The sequence below is a fragment of the Archocentrus centrarchus genome, chromosome 3 (assembly GCF_007364275.1).
Source record: "Archocentrus centrarchus isolate MPI-CPG fArcCen1 chromosome 3, fArcCen1, whole genome shotgun sequence".
Lineage (NCBI taxonomy): Eukaryota > Metazoa > Chordata > Actinopteri > Cichliformes > Cichlidae > Archocentrus > Archocentrus centrarchus.
Window position 1 is genome coordinate 1826073 of NC_044348.1, and position 16639 is coordinate 1842711.

General features: G+C 41.5%; 1 protein-coding gene across 5 annotated transcripts in view; it reads left to right on the plus strand.

Moving 5' to 3' along the window:
- Positions 1–16639, plus strand: part of LOC115800848 (C-myc promoter-binding protein-like) — a 92910-nt gene that overhangs the window by 65956 nt on the left and 10315 nt on the right. For 2 of the 5 annotated variants that reach the window (XM_030758427.1, XM_030758445.1), the window contains 9 exons: positions 2348–2489; positions 5709–5837; positions 7350–7469; positions 7755–7904; positions 8509–9689; positions 11151–11406; positions 11937–12028; positions 13189–13364; positions 15658–15819. In XM_030758427.1, coding sequence (XP_030614287.1) covers positions 2348–2489; positions 5709–5837; positions 7350–7469; positions 7755–7904; positions 8509–9689; positions 11151–11406; positions 11937–12028; positions 13189–13364; positions 15658–15819 — 2408 coding nt within the window. Of the gene's footprint in view, positions 1–2347; positions 2490–5708; positions 5838–6140; positions 6234–7349; positions 7470–7754; positions 7905–8508; positions 9690–11150; positions 11407–11936; positions 12029–13188; positions 13365–15657; positions 15820–16639 lie in introns of all 5 variants that reach the window. The other 3 variants (XM_030758418.1, XM_030758435.1, XM_030758453.1) reach the window with 3 other exon arrangements.

The window sequence follows — 16639 nt, forward strand, 5'->3', positions numbered from 1 at the left end:
GGGCTTCATGGTCAGACTGTTATATCAGTTACTGTATGTTATGTCACGTTGATAACAGCTTTTTGATTAACATCGGATATTGAGCCGTGCTGTAATCCATCTAATGCAATGGTTTCCAACCCTTTTCATTTCATGTACATCCCACAGTAATGTCGGGTTAACCCGCATACTCTCTCTCATACCTCATTTACCCTTTAATTATATAAAACTGGATGTTGTTGACATATTTTTCAGCCAGTTGAACTGTCTGTGTTTAGTTCAGTTTGGTCTGATCTATATATTCACATGTAATATACTTGAACATATCAGTTACTTTCAGCTTTTAAGCAATTTACCAATTATTTTCACTGGTGCAATGGTTTATAAATTACTATTCTATAAGACTGCTTTATGATTGACAGTTACATTCAGCTTATGATCCCTGTTATGACCAGTTGTCCACCACTTTTAGCAACTACTGCACTTAACTTCCTCTTACTGTTTATTGAAATTTGTTGTGATATATTTGACTTAATTGATGTGATCTATAAATACTGAAATATGCTTAGGTTATTGGCTGCATTAAAAATTTTTGAGGAAGTACCCTGTTAATTTTGTTGCTAGCTGTGTATAAATATTTTTATATTATATATTTCAGGTGCAATAGTGTAGCATTTTTTTTGGCAGTTAAAATGTTTAGTTTGAATCCCAACCATCTTGGTTATTGTTCAAAGTGTCCACTACACAGCAGTCTTTAACGGCTTAATTACCAATTACTTAATAGTTTCAACCATTAATTGTAGCCATACTTTAAATTTACTTTATTTCAATTATATATTCATTTTTGGACATTTACTTATCTGTTTTAATCATTTTCATTCATTCATTTAATTTATTCATTTTGGATTTCTACTGCATAATAGAGATATTTTTTCCAAGTATCCCACAGTTAAGTTGTACCCCCTCAGAAGCACCCCCTGGGGTTCCTTCACTGACCCAGTGGAGACTTTTCTGTGATCTAAAAATGAAAATTAAAAGTTCTTTAAGTGTATTATTATAAAATGTATTGTTAATGTTCCCTTTACTCCTCGGTGGGCAGTTCATATTTTCCCAAAGAGAATACTGATTTCTCTGTTCCATTAAAGACAAAGCCTCAGTCAGGAGGGTGGAAACTCAGCTTAACATGAAAAGAACAGCTACTCTGGTGTAGCCGTTCTCCCCAATTAATGCTCTGTATCTATACAGTGTTTGTTTTGGTGGGGAAAAACAGTGAAAATGGCAAATTAGATTGAAGTTGTGTGGCAGCCTGTTTTATTTTGGCTTCTTCGAGTCTTGATTTCACCGTGAGTGCCAGTGTGCTGATTAGTGACGTTCATGTCTTTTCATGTCTGTATGCTAACTATGAAACTAAAACCAGCAGGTGATAAGCTTTTCTTAGCAAATAGCTACAGTGTTTTAATTAATGAGTTCCAGTGGTGCTAGCAGGAGGATTTTCTTTTACCCCTTGGCAGAACTGGGATATCAATTCCCCTTGCTCTGTTTCCTTTAAACAAAGCCAGGCTAAATGCTCTGCTGGCTGTAGCTTCATATTTGCTGGACCAATATGGGGATGATATCCTTCTAACTCCCCTCAAGGAGCACTATTCCTAAAATGTCAAACTTTCCTTTTAATATTGCACAAGCTGTCAGCTGTTAGTATTGATGCCATTGATTTTCAGCCTAAAAAGCACTGCTCCCTCCAACACAAAGTGTGGCTGTGCTTTAGTCCTCTCAACATTGCTGGCAACATCTCCAGTAGTGTAACCTTATTTCACCTGGTCCAAATCCTCCAAACCCACATAGAAGAAAAGCCAGTGTGATAAACCCAGTTTTGTTCAGTTGCATACCACTTTTTTTTTTTTTATTATCATTTTTTTTTCCCCAGGAGGCTTTTGAAGTTTATTTTAGGGGCTGACAGACTGGTGAACGTGACTTGGCCACCAACAGCTGCAGTTCTGCTCTTCTGATCCTGAGTGTGACTGTAGATCTAATACCAGTGCAGTTAATGCCTTTGATGAAATATTCATTCAAGATGAGTTTATATGGAACAAGTTTGGTCCTATTTCAATTCAGTCACTTTAAAATGTTCAGTCGAAATAAATTGAATCAAGTTGAAGCTAACAATTACACGATAATCAGACTCTTCATGCTCAATAATTTATTTAGGAGACGAATATAAGGCCATTTTATGGTGACAGATCTACATACTTTCAAAGCAGTTTTGGCCGCAGCATCTTTTTTCTCCATCGTCTGATAGAAGTCTCTGTCTCCTCCTGCTGTCATCCTATCCTCATATTCTTCATCATCTTCCTTTTTCTGTTCCTTCCAGGCAGTACTGGAGAGCACGTGGCCCTCCAGCACCAGAGGAGGATACTTCCTGTGGATGAAGCTCAGAAATGTTATTCTGGGTGTGGCACAGTTCAAACGGGCGCTACGACGACATGCACCCTTCATCCAGAGCCCTCTGTCAGGTAACTGTGATCAGTAACAGGCTGAAACATCCCTTTTTCTCTCACTAATCTGTCATCTTTAATGAAGAGAGTCAGATTCACAGACCTGAGATGTGCCCTGAGGCTTTGCATTCAGTCACAGTATACTGCTACTCCTTAAGATCTTGATATAACCAATCGAATTTAGCAGCAAGCAGTAACTCTAGCATTGTAGGCAAAGTAGATGACACACTGAGCAAGCAGCCTGCAGCACAAGAGCCACAGACGATCTCATTAGCTTTTTCCTGCTTAAATCTACTTCCTATTTCAGTGACAAACATGAACACACAAATTCATCTGCACCTTAGGTTGTTGAGTCAGCTCCCAAACAAACATTCTCCAGGAAAAGTGCACTGCTGCTTACTTTGCAGGCTCAATGGTTAATTAGCTGCTTAGGTGCAGTACATTAAAGAGTATGTAGACAAAGCTGCAACTAAAACTAATGATGTGTATTACTGATATGCCACTGCATTAGCAGAGAAGAAAAGGAGCATTACTGATTTTTCTTTTTGTAATAATAAAAACAACAGCAGAACATGTAGAACATCTAACTGTAAATTTAGTTGGAGCTGTAAGGCTGAGCATACGTCCTTCACACTTGCCCGTCCATGAATGTCAAGCTCTGAAAACAAATTCTACCTGTCCACCATTCCTAAAAATACATTGACACCTGTATTAAATGACCAGAAGAGTTGAAAGGTGAAACTCTAAAACACAGCTATCTCAGCATGCGATTGAACTCCCCTGCATGCCAGTGAACACCTGCACACCCAGTGCATGCTAATCCCCGGCCTGCTAATCCCTGCTTTTTTAAGATACTCGTTACCAACCGGCGCATTGTGTTCCTCGCCACAGCTCAGTGCTGATTCAGTCTGAGAGAGACAAAGGTTCCTGTGTGTTCACATAGAACAGCCACACACACACAAAGACAGACACAAGCCACAAAGGGATTCCTCTTTATTTTTTGCATTGTATGTTATTTATAATACATAACAGATTTTCATGTGCTCTGCGCTGACAGACAACTCTTTAAGCTATGCTAATAAGTAATTAGAATTAATCAGTTTTGAGTGCAACAGGTGAGTCAGTCTTCCCTATAATTGGCAGCAAATTACTGCTTATTAACCTGCCAATAAATTTACAGTTTCACATCATTTCCATTTTAAGAAATCTGAATAAATTGTTGAATCCATAAATGAATTGTTACAACCACTATTTTATATTTCTGAATGGATTTCATTCTCATTTGTTTAAGCAAATATTTAGAAATCAGTTTTCACTTTTATTATCTTTTCAAATAGTCCACTCTCATATTATTACAAGCTGGTTCTGCTGGGTTTGATCGAATTACAGAAGTCCAATATTGCTTTAACGTTCCCTAAACAAATGCTTGACCTTGACGTGTATGCTACAGTCACACTAAGGAAAATAGTGCTTGGAGACCGCGGCAGGACCAAAATTATTCCCATCGTGTGCAAAGAACTTTCAGTGGTTGCTTCACAGGGACCAGGTTTGCAGCCACTCACGATCGGTTGCCGTCCTCAAAGAACCTTGATGCGTCAAAGCAGCATTAAGATGGCAATAAGATTGGGTCAGTCTCACATCAGCCTGCTGTCATTTTGCTGTTGAATGGGATCAAGTTGGCAATTACATGTAATCTGTGATAATTCAGCTGTTTGGGATAAATCGTTGAAAATTGCAAATCTGTTGCCATCTACATACAAAGAAATTCACATTAACTACTTACATTCAGAGCTCAGCCAGAATCTCACAGAAATTACAGTCACTATGTCACTATTCATAGAAATTCCTCTATAAATAGTGACATAGTTTCTGTAGGATGGCGATTTAATGGCAAAATGACAGAAGCACCCAGCAATCTTGCTTTCATATGGGAGTATAACCAGATTGATTGTAACATGTTGGTAGCCTGTCTGTTTTTATAAATCCATCATGAATGACTGGCAAAGCTTCGCCTATCTGTCTAAGAGTGGTTGCAGTCAGTCCGGGTCTGTTTGGGTGCAAGTTTCCAATCGCCTTGCAATCAAAAGTGGTCACTCAGAAATTGAGCGTGTTGCATGCTCAATTTTGGGGCAGGAGCTGATTTGTTTATTTTTTTCCTAGTTGTGAGGACATCGCCGTCCTGTTCTTACTCTAGTGTGACTGAGCCATTAATGATCTAGGTCTTATGATTATTTTACCACCATGCATGCACTACTGCTCTTGTTTTTGAATGAAAACCACTTTTTTATAAACTACAATATCAAATTGATCAGAAATATTGGTCATAACAATTAATTATGGCATCATTGATTATATATAATGCACACTTTTTTTCATCAAATATATATAAAGTCATGCAGAGGCTCATTTTCATAAACCATGACTCCTATGTTATCAGTGGCACAGTGTCTTACCTAATATGTTACATGTTATGTTAAAATATTAGCCCAGCTGAAAATTGTTGTAAGTATTCAGATTATCACCTTTTTAATCTAGTGTCAAAATGCTTCTCAAAAAAGGATCTTCTTCCAAACTTCTTTTTTTTTTTTTTTAGAAATGAAGGCTGTTTCATGGAAGGAAAAAAAGACCACACTGTACAACAGTACAAAATCTGGCTGTCACGGGTACAATTCAGGCTGCCAGTTGAGGACCTGTGTGGTACCTGTTTGAAAAAGTAGAGACTGATCTTGTGCAGTTGTGCGTTTGAGGTCTCCCGATTATTTTCTTCTTTGGTCAGAGTCAGTTTGTGCTGTTCTGTGGAGGCAGTAGTGCCCACGCTGTGTGAAGTCTGCAGTATTTGGTCTGTTTACTGCATAGATGAGACTTAATTTCCTTTAACAAAAATCCTCTTAAGTAGTTTCAGAAAAGAAGTCCTTTGGCCATTTTGAGAATATAAATGAACCCACAGAAATGGATTTTTTGCAGACTCTCACCTAGCTGTGCCAACACAGGAGTGATGGTTGCTCAAAATGGGCAAAGAAATTCCAGTCTGATTTTAAACAATCATTAAAAGGAATTTAAAGCATTTCTGATGAGTTTATATAAAATAAAAACCTGCTTTTCCCCCCAAAGAATGACTTTTTTATGTAAACCAAACTTTTGAGCTGCAGTTGATACATAGAAAAAAGAAAGAGCAGCTGTGTCTTCTAGAGCTTTATGCAACCCAGCCTCCTTTAATGCTTTGTTGTTTTTGGGCAGATGGCAGCGACCTGGATGCTGTGAGTCACGGCAGCCTGGATAGCTCTGCCGACACTAACCTGGTCGAGCAGGGCCCCTACGCCACTGACTCCGTCAAAGTAGACCCCACTGATGATAGATCTAGCACAGGTACACTTCAGGTTGCTGCGTGACTCCATCTTTCAAAGACAGCCATCTTATTCAACATCTTTTTCTTTTCTTTTGTCTTTTGTTTCCCCTCACTCCTCATTTGTTTCACTCACCGACTCACTTCCTCTTCATTTCCCTCTTCAATTTACACATCCCTTCCTCCGCTACCTGTTTTTCCTCCTCCCGTTAATCCCTTTTGTGCATTCATGATCTCTGCCTGGTTTTTGCGGCTGTGGTTTCTGCTCTGCTCTGTCCCTAACCTGCCCTTCACTCTGGCCCTGCCTGTGTTGCCGTCGCATGCAGTCGGCCGTGGGGGCGGCAGCTTGGGCGCCAGGGCCCTGGTGGCGCACTCACACGGGGGGGGCTTTGAGCTCAGAGAAGCCACCCTCCACCCAGGTAAACCTTCTCTCTCGGGCAGCCTATCTGACTCTGGTTGCATTTCTCTGTGTCTGCTGCTCTGCAGCATTTTTATTTTCCCCACTTATTTAGTCCTGTCATTGTCAGTGTTATGCGATTGTTTCTCTCTTTCCTGTGAGCTCCTCTACTCTTTCTTTCCTTCACTGTGTCATCCCTCCATCCAGCACATCAAAGTCCACTTCTCTTTCCTTGCTCTTTTTTCCCTTGAGTTCTACTCTTGCTCTCACTACAGAGTGATTTGTCTTTGTCAATTATGGCAAGTAATTATCCAGAGGCACATTATTTTTGATTACGGAAATAATTTTAATCATGGAGATGGCGCCTCAGCAGGAAGCATCACCTTGTGTGCAGAAAGATTGAGAGGGAACCGCAGCTCACAGCACAGCAGGTGGGAGGGCCCTCGATATGCAGCTCATTGATTATTACATTCCTGGATTGAATTGTGTCGCTTGCCATCAGTTGCGAGTGTTTCTATACTGTATTACAGCCGAGCTGTGCAGCCTCATGGTTTATTTAGGGGGCGACTGCCACAAAGGTTCACAGGAAGGATGAAAGAGGAGAACGAATCAACAGACTGCTTGTTGCCTGAGGAGCCAGAAAAGTTTTAGAGACAGATGGAAGAGTGAACCTCAAGCCGCAGCAGTCAGAATCATTAGCAGCTGTAAAAATGCAGTTTGTTTTCTTATGGTAACTTTAGATCTCTGCTTGCCTTGAGGAGGATTCCTTTATTCAGTACAGCTTAGCTGCTTCTCCCAGCAATAACAATGTGCAAGAAGATAAAGGGAAGCAAATGCCTCGCTAGTTCATTCTCTTATGCATGTTTTATGTATCTCTCCTCCCACAGTGTAAAGCTACAGTTTATTACTCCAATGAGCTTTCAGTCTCGTAGTGTTGTGTAGTCGGTAGTGTTGTTGTCTAGTACACAACGTAAATTCAAGAGACTTGGACCTCAGTTTTGTTCTTGAATTGTCCCTCTGCTTACAGTTTCCATGTGTGTGATTTATATTTCTGTGACTTTGTGGTTTACTATCAGATAATTTACTCACTAAGTCGCTCATCCAATTTAAAGTCTTTTTCTCTCTTTTTGTTTTCTAGGTGATCAGTCAGACTTGGGTTATAATTCCCTGTCAAAAGAGGAAGTGCGGAGAGGAGACCCCGCCAGCCAGGACTCTCCCCCTGACAAAGATGACAAGAAGGAGAGCGACTGCAGCTCCTGTCAGTATTCTGTCTGATCCGATATCACCTGATATTTCTTTGCTTTGCCCTGGAAGGAAAAAAAAATCGGAAACCTAACTTGGCAGTGTTGTAGCCACATGGGATTTCCCTTTCCTCTGCCTTGATCTTTTTATCTCCTCCAGAGATTCATTCCTTTTGGTTTCTCATGAACATCAAAGCATTTCAGTTGTTTGTTGTCCTGCAGTGGATTTTTTTTTTTTTTTTTTAAGAACAGTGGTGTGTTTTGTGCTGCATGCATTAATTGTAATGTTTTTGTGTTTGTAGTGTCAGAGACAGAAAGTGCCAAGGGAAGTAAAGACTGCCTCCCTCAGCTTGACTTGGAGACGAGTTCTTCCTTCAGACCCCGTGGTATTGTTCGCAGCAGCTGTCCATACGATAATTCAGCCTGTAAGCCCAAGAGCTCTGCCAGCGCAGGTACTTCAGAGCTTAATAACTTTTGCACCAAAAGTAGAGACATTTATGTTTGGTTGATTATTTCTTTATTGTAACAATGCTTCTTGGCAATAAATCTTATAACATTTGGCATTGGCAGAGATTTGGCAAGGTTTTTACGGGTGCAACCCACGTATTCAACTCTGCTGCTCAACCCACAAATGCATTTTCCTTACTAATGTGGCACCATTTAAGAAGAAATAAACAGGCTTTCCAACTGTATAAGATTCATTGCCAAGAAGCATTGTTACAGCAAAGAAATAATCAATCAAGCATAAATTTCTTAACTTTTTGTTCTCTTTAAATTTGAAATGGGGTACCTGAACTCTCTCTCTCTCTCTACTGTAATTCAATGTTTTTTGTTTTCTGATATCCTCAGCATGAACACGGGAGTCTCTTGGACAGTTTACCCATACCTTACATTTTGTCTTGTGACAAACAGTTTGAATTCTATCAGCTGTGTTTCTCGGGCTTTTTGGTTTTTGGGGGTTTTTTTGTCTGCAGTCGGTACACATAAGATCGGCAATGGAGAAGAAATGGAAAGAAATAATCATCATCTCTCTCTTTCTCTTTCTCTCTTTGCCAGGCCATGTTGCAGGTCTCCTCTTCACTACCTCCCTGGATGAGATCGGTGAGATTCAGACCAACAGTTTGCTCCGCAGACATAAGAGCGCTTTGGAGGAGGTGGTGGGCAGCGCCAGCAGCGGCTCAGCTCTTGACTGGCAGGGTGTGAGGAGCCGTCGGCTAAGTGGTGACACCGTGGGCAGCAGCGGGAGTGGCACCACTGTCCTGGGCCTGGGTATGAGCCAGGGTGAAACCGACCCAGATAAGATCGCAGGACACCTGGGCGCAGATGCTAAAATTCTCTCTGGTGCCAACTTCACTAAGACTAGGAGGCCTCATTCTCTGGCTCTCGGTGGGCTAGAGGGGGTGGCTGCTAAGTCACATGCTGCCAGAAGTAGTGATCACAGGGAAGTGGATGAGGAGGCGGAGCAGCAGGACTCCAGTGATGAGGACAGAAACAATACAGAGGCCATTTTTGATTTTGAGGATTTGGATTTCGAAAAGCCTTCTAAAGGGGTAAAACCTCATAAAAAGCCTGTTGAGCGCAGTGCCAGCTACGGTGGTGTGAGCACCATGACAAACAGAGGCACTGTCAAACGCACAGGTATTGAAACAGGCTACGACCCTCTCTCCCTTCTGGCAGCAGAGTCTGATCAGCAAAATGAGGAACGATACATAGAGGGGGAACAGGCCAGCACACCTAGTGCCCGAAGGCACCTGGCCAGGGAGATTGAGCTCTACATGAACCACATGGGCAGCCCCCTGAGCAGCCGCACACCCAGTCTGGACCTTCAGGACCCAGCCAGCCCCGTCCTCGTACACCATTCCTCACTCTCTGCCTCCCGCAGAGCCAGCCTGCCCCACAGCTCCCCCCTCAGGACGACCGGAGTACCTCGCTCCCGCACCTTCCACCCACCATCGCCCTCTCAGCCCATCTCACGCCAACGTCTGTGGTCTTCGCCCCCATCCCGAAGCTCTAGCACCACCCCCAGCCCGAGTCCTCGACCCAGCCCCTACAGGGAGAGGGCAGACAGGATGAGCCTGACGTCACCTTCACCCTCTTCCTCCTCTTTCGCTTTGGATACGCTCCTAACACCAACTCTAGATGTGTTTAAGACCAGTGTGTTCTCTGCTGGAAAGGGAGTAGCAGAGAAAGCGAGCCGCTGGTATACGCGTCTTGCCACATACACCACACCTACCAAGGTACAGAGTCCAGCTCTGTGTTTTCATTGAAAAGCAAACATGGCATGCTCAACACATACAGGTTTCAGTTTGATTTGATATCTGTTTCTATGAAAAAGTCGAGGTATTGTCATAGCTTTGTAGCATCTATTACGCAAAAACTATAACGTTGGCCATAACTCGAGAACAATGTGACCTAGAATGTTCAAATTCAAACCATAAACGCACCTACAAAAAATCTTGGATGAGTTTGAATCTTGGTGACCTTGACCTGAAGGTAAAGGACAGAGATCAAGTTTTCTGACAGTGTTTTGAAGGCGAACAATCTCACCTAAGATGTTCGAATTCACACTCTAGATGCATACTGTTCAAGCTAGACCCCCACCCCTCCCGCTCACCGGTACTCTTGTTCGTTATTTGAGTCATAGATGTGAATCTTATGGTTGTATTTCTGTAAAATTCGTAGCCTAATTTTAAACCAATAATTTATATTCTAAGTGAAAAATAACAAATTATTGTGCAAACACAATTTGTATTATTGACACAGTGTTAATCTGTACGTTAACACAGTAACAAGTCTGTCCCAGTGGCATAGAGTATATTAACCATTCCATAACTCATTATCCATCCAACCATCCATTCGCTTCCGCTTATCCTGTTCAGGGTCACAGGGGGGGTCTGGAGCCTGTCCCAGCTGACATAGGGCGAGAGGCAGTGTACACCCCGGACAGTTCGCCAGCCTGTCGCAGGGCTAACACAGAGAGACAGACAGCCACTCACACTCACATTCACACCTATGGGCAATTTAGAGTGACAAATTAACCTAACCCCAGTAACTGCATGTCTTTGGACTGTGGGAGGAAGTCAGAGTACCCGGAGGAAACCCACGCAGACATAGGGAGAATATGCAAACTCCACACAGCGAGTGAGAGGCCCGGGCCAAGGTGGAATTGAAACTCATTATCTGTATTCCAAAATGAGGCCAACGTTTGTGTGCTGCTGCCATCTTGTGGCCTTCCAGCAGCATTTCTGGAGACAGTGTGAAAGCCTGCACTGGTAAACTACAGTATATGGGTCAGTTGTGTTCTGCTCTGTATGATACAGTTTACAAAACTATAAAGGACAAACAACAGAAACAAAAATCACTCGCAAAGAAAGCAAGTATTCTGCAGTGCCAGAGCTCTCCTCCTGTCATGTGCAGATGTTGTGATATCAGTCCTGCAAGTGTTTGTTTTTGTTCTGAGACAGAAATGAGTGAACTCCTCATTTAATCAGCAGCAGTTTGTTGGTTTTCTGTTCATATAAGTAACCAAGTACTGTACCTGTAGATTTGAGGGATTTATGCTGTGGTTTTATTTAATTGTTTAAATCGCTTCTCATGGGAGCAATGTCAGTTATATGTAATTTAAAATAATCTGCTGTGAAAGTTTTGAAATTAGAGTCTGATGACAAAAGCTTCACATCTCTCCTCTCCTCATGCAGGACAGTCAGAGCGACCGTTTGAGTGTGTCCTCCCTCGGCGTGGGAGATCCAGACTGCTCCTCACTGTTGGATGAGGAAGACCCTGGAGAGACAGAGCACTCTGTGGTCTTTCCACTGAGGAATGGCCCTGCGGGCCCCCGCAGGAGTCCCAGACGCAGCCCCCTCCGCAGCCACCTGGACAGTCCCACCGCAGAGTCGAGCCGTGGAAGACCCACGTCTCTTCTCCCTGGTCAGCACAAGATTCACTCAAGTGAAGGTTCTTTTTCTTTAAGCTTTTCTTTTTAATATCTCTGTTTCTTTAAATTCTTGTGTTCATTCATTTATTTTTTATTGCTTTAAATTCTGATTTCTTTCAGTTTTGTGCCTTATTGTTTTCTTTCTTTACTGCCGTTGTTGTTGTGCTTTGCATTGGCTGTAAAGCAGCTTTGCCTGTGAAAAGCAGTCTATAAATAAATGTTGCTTGCTTGATTCTAGGCAACAGATTTTTTACTTTGGGTTGTCAATCGAAAGGGATCACAACTGAAGAAACATTACTAGTATAGTTTCCTTATTACTGTAATTCAAATTTAAAAACACATGTTTGCAGTTTGACTCATTTTTCTGTCTGAATATAGAATCTGATTTTCTGCAGTCTACTTTAAACCTATTTTCAGTAGTCTGTCCTGTTCTTTATGACAAACAGTAGTACACCAATACAGAAAATGTAGTCTGATAAAAATAATTAATTCAAAGAAATATGTAAGTAGCCATATCATATATTCTGACAGTTTCTTTATCCTCACGCAGGACCGACTGGCTTCTCTCTGCCAGACAAATCAGACCTCAGCTCTTCACGCTACACCAGCAACACCAGCATCTTCAACAACTACGCCATGGAGGTAAAACTGAAGAACTGAAGAATTCAGCATTTAGATTGGCATAATTAACAGCTGGTAGTGAATAAGGTTGAGCTGAGGAGTAATCTCTTGCCTTTCTCTTGGTTTTTACTTTTCTTTATTAGCTGATATCTGTAGGATTAAATTCTTTGATGGCATTTCATTTCATAACTATCAGTTAATGCTCACTCACGCCAGAGTAAAAATTGAATAGCAACCTCTTGGCGACTTGGAAAAATTGGTGGTTGCCCAGTCACTGGATTGATGACTGGGCAAATTTGTTTCTATTCAGTGACCAAGTGCAAGTAGTTGCAGAGACCAGCTGGTCATCCAGAGGTTAAGCAGTCAGATAATTGTGGTCTGACTCGGACTGACTGTGAGCACTCAAACAGATTGGTGAAGGTTGAAGATAATCACTGTCTGATATACAAATGCAGACCAACACGTTGCAGTCAGTCTGAGGAAGTCTGTGTCGATGAACTCATTTGCAACACGTCTCTTTGCATTAGTGGACTCAACTCAGCTGGTTGCCAACTGGTTGTATTCTGGTTATATTCCTACATAAAAGCAAGGTGCTGAGCACCTACTGTAAGTCCTTTTGTTGTTAAATCGCCATCCTGCAACAACTATGTCACTTTTTGTGGAGGAATTTCTATGAGATTCTGGCTCTGAATTAAAGTAGCTAATGTGAATTTCTATTAAATTTGAATTTCTGTTTATGTAGATGGCAACATAATTGCAATTTTTGATGATTTATCATCAAAAATCATTTAGGTGTCACATGAGACCACTTAGGGGATCTACTAAGTAACCTCGCAGCTGCATTTTGAACCAACTACAGGCGATCCAAAGATGACATATTTAGACCAATGTACAGTGAATTGCAGTAGTCTAATCACAGCCTAAACACAGCCCATACATGTTTAATTTATTTCATTATGTTTACTCATTCATGAAAAAGATACTTTTTTCCTCATTTTGTGCAGAGTGGTTTATGGGGAATAATTATAATAATTAATAATTATACCAAACTGTCAGTAAACAACTGATAATTATTGGTTTAGCCAATATTTAAAAACTTGATCATCTTTGGTCTATAAACTAATCTTCCACAGAAACTACTTCTAAACAGGTCTCTGCATCCGTGTGTCATCTTTTTCCAGCTGCTGATCTCCAGCTGTTCTCGCTGTAAGACGTGCGACTGCCTGGTGTATGATGAGGAGATCATGGCCGGTTGGACGGCAGATGACTCGAACCTGAACACCACCTGTCCCTTTTGTGGAAACCCCTTCCTGCCCTTCCTCAACGTGGAGATCAGGGACATGCGAGGACCCGGCAGGTAGGCAGATAAAGCCTCTTCACCTCTTTTTTTTTCTCCCCTTTTGATATCAGCTGATTGCCAGGATTACATACAGGTGCTGTCATAAAATTAGAATATCATGGCAAAGTTGATTTATTTCAGTAATTCCATTCAAAAAGTGAAACTTGTATATTATATTCATTTATTACACACAGACTAATATATTTCAAATGTTAATTTCTTTTAATTTTGATGACTATAACTGACAACTAATGAAAACCCCAAATTCAGTATCTCAGAAAATTAGAATATTACTTAAGACCAATACAAAAAAGGATTTTTAGAAATGTTGGCCAACTGAAAAGTATGAACATGATAAGTATGAGCATGTGCAGCACTCAATACTTAGTTGGTGCTCCTTTTGCCTGGATTACTGCAGCAGTGCGGCGTGGCATGGAGTCGATCAGTCTGTGGCACTGCTCAGGTGTTATGAGAGCCCAGGTTGCTCTGATAGTGGTCTTCAGCTCTTCTGAATTGTTGGGTCTGGCGTATCGCATCTTCCTCTTCACAATAGCCCATAGATTTTCTATGGGGTTAAGGTCAGGCGAGTTTGCTGGCCAGTTAAGAACAGGGATACCATGGTCCTTAAATCAGGTACTGGTAGCTTTGGCACTGTGTGCAGGTGCCAAGTCCTGCTGGAAAATGAAATCTGCATCTCCATAAAGTTGGTCAGCAGCAGGAACCATGAAGTGCTCTAAAACTTCCTGGTAGACGGCCGCATTGAGCTCGGACCTTAGAAAACACAGTGGACCATTATCAGCAGATGACATGGCATCCCAAACCATCACTGACTATGGAAACTTCACACTGGACCTCAAGCAACGTGGATTCTGTGCCTCTCCTCTCTTCCTCCAGACTCTGGGACCTTGATTTCCAAAGGAAATGCAAAATTGACTTTGATCAGAGAACAAAACTTTGGAGCACTCAGCAGCAGTCCAGTTCTTTTTGTCTTTAGCCCAAGCGAGACGCTTCTGACCCCGTCTCTTGTTCAAGAGTGGCTGACACAAGGACTGCGACAGCTAAAACCCATGACTGCATACATCTGTGCGTGGTGGTTCTTGAAGCACTGACTCCAGCTGCAGTCCACTCTTTGTGAATCTCCCCCACATTTTTGAATGGGTTTTGTTCCACAATCCTCTCCAGGGTGCGGTTATCTCTATTGCTTGTACAGTTTTTTTCTACCACATCATTTCCTTTCCTTCACCTCTCTATTAATGTGCTTGGACACAGAGCTCTGTGAACAGCCAGCCTCTTTAGCAATGACCTTTTGTGTCTTGCCCTCCTTGTGCAAGGTGTCAAAGGTCGTCTTTTGGACAACTGTCAAGTCAGCAGTCTTTCCCATGATTGTGTGGCCTACAGAACTAGACTGAGAGACCATTTAAAGGCCTTTGCAGGTGTTATGAGTTAATTAGCTGATTAGAGTGTGGCACCAGGTGTCTTCAATATTGAACCTTTTCACAATATTCTAATTTTCTGACATGCTGAATTTGGGGTTTTCATTAGTTGTCAGTTATAATCATCAAAATTAAAAGAAACAAACATTTGAAATATATCAGTCTGTGTGTAATGAATGAATATAATATACAAGTTTCACTTTTTGAATGGAATTACTGAAATAAATCAACTTTTTCATGATATTCTAATTTTATGACCAGCACCTGTATAGTTACCAAGGCTTGCTTGGTTTCAAATGATATTCATCAAAAGTTAAAGTCGAGACACAAATATTCTTACTCATTCTTTAATAAGAGTTTATCACACAAAAACTAAGGTGATTTTCAGCAGAAATTTGTGGGCATAGATTTGTTTGACAGAAACCTGGAAGCTCTTACAGCAGCTGTTGGTGAGCTCAGTGTTAGCCTAGCTAACAGCCTAGCCTAGCTAGCTCTAAGAAGATCCAAGTGGAACTATGATTAAACCAAAAAGAAATGAACTACACAGTTTGGTCAGAATATGCAAACTTTTTAAGCATGTTTGATTCATAATTCTACACCTGCAGATTATATTTCCCAGTGACCACTGAAAATATAGTTAATTTAGACAGTAAATCCCACCAAAGTACCCAGAGGTGTTTCAAGTTGGCTACAGGTTCAAGACCTGCTTCTACAAAGACCTTAGTGCAACTAGTATGTGGACAACACTGAGTACTTGAAATTTGTCTCATCCATCCATCCAGCCATCCATCATCCTCTTCTGCTTATCCAATTCAAACAAATTACTCTGTCTTTCCTCAAATAATACTTACCGTGACCTTTTTCTCTCCTCCCCACAGGCTCTTCCTGAAAGGCAGCCCATCAGTAGATGAGGCAACCACCTCATCATATTCTGCCTCCACAGGTTTGGACACAGGGACGTCCACCTTGTCTACGCCCTGTCCTACAACAGCTGTCTCACCTCCATCCCCTATGATTGCTGTGCAGGAGTGCTCAGCAAGGTATGTACTCATATTCACTGTTACACTACTGTACATTTACGCTCATTTACAAGCTCATGTTAAAATTATTGTGTTTGCTAGGTTTTTTGGGGGGTGCCATTTAATAACTTGTTTAATCAGCAGTAAATTAAGACTAGAGGGGAGGATAAACACAGTACAGATGATCATCATCACAAAACCTCACACCACTCTACCTCTGTATATAAACCATCCAAAGTTTTGCTCTTCATGTAGTTTAGTTTCAGATGTGCTGGATGCTTTTATTTATTTATTTATTTATTTATCAATGGATGGATGGATGGATGGACCTCTGCTCATCTTCATGCAGCTTGTCTGGTTAGACAATGCTTTTGAAGTGAGAAGCTACTGTAGCTGCATCCACACGCTCCACATCTGCATTGTAAAAGAGGAGTGAATCTGCAGCACCTGTCCTAACAAAGCTGTGTGTGTGTGTGTGTGCGTGCGTGCGTGTGTGTGTGTGTGTGTGTGTGTGCGTGCGTGCGTGTGTGTGTGTGTTATTTGGGACAAAGGTGATTTCATAAAATGCGTGAGCAGCAGGGGTGAACAGAAATGGGTATAAAATGAAATATTGGACACAGAGCAAGCAGTTGTGTGTTAACCAGGACTGATTGCTCTTGAGATGTGTTCCCTGATCTACATCCAAGTATAGACAGATATAATTTGTCCAAATTACATAGACACAAAGACTTTCCGTGTCTTTATCAGACACACTGAACTCAGTGCAATATGGAAAAATAAGTGACCTCTTGAATTTAGGAATTCTTAGACTGTCTATCAGCATCCAGGATTTCCTGCAGAT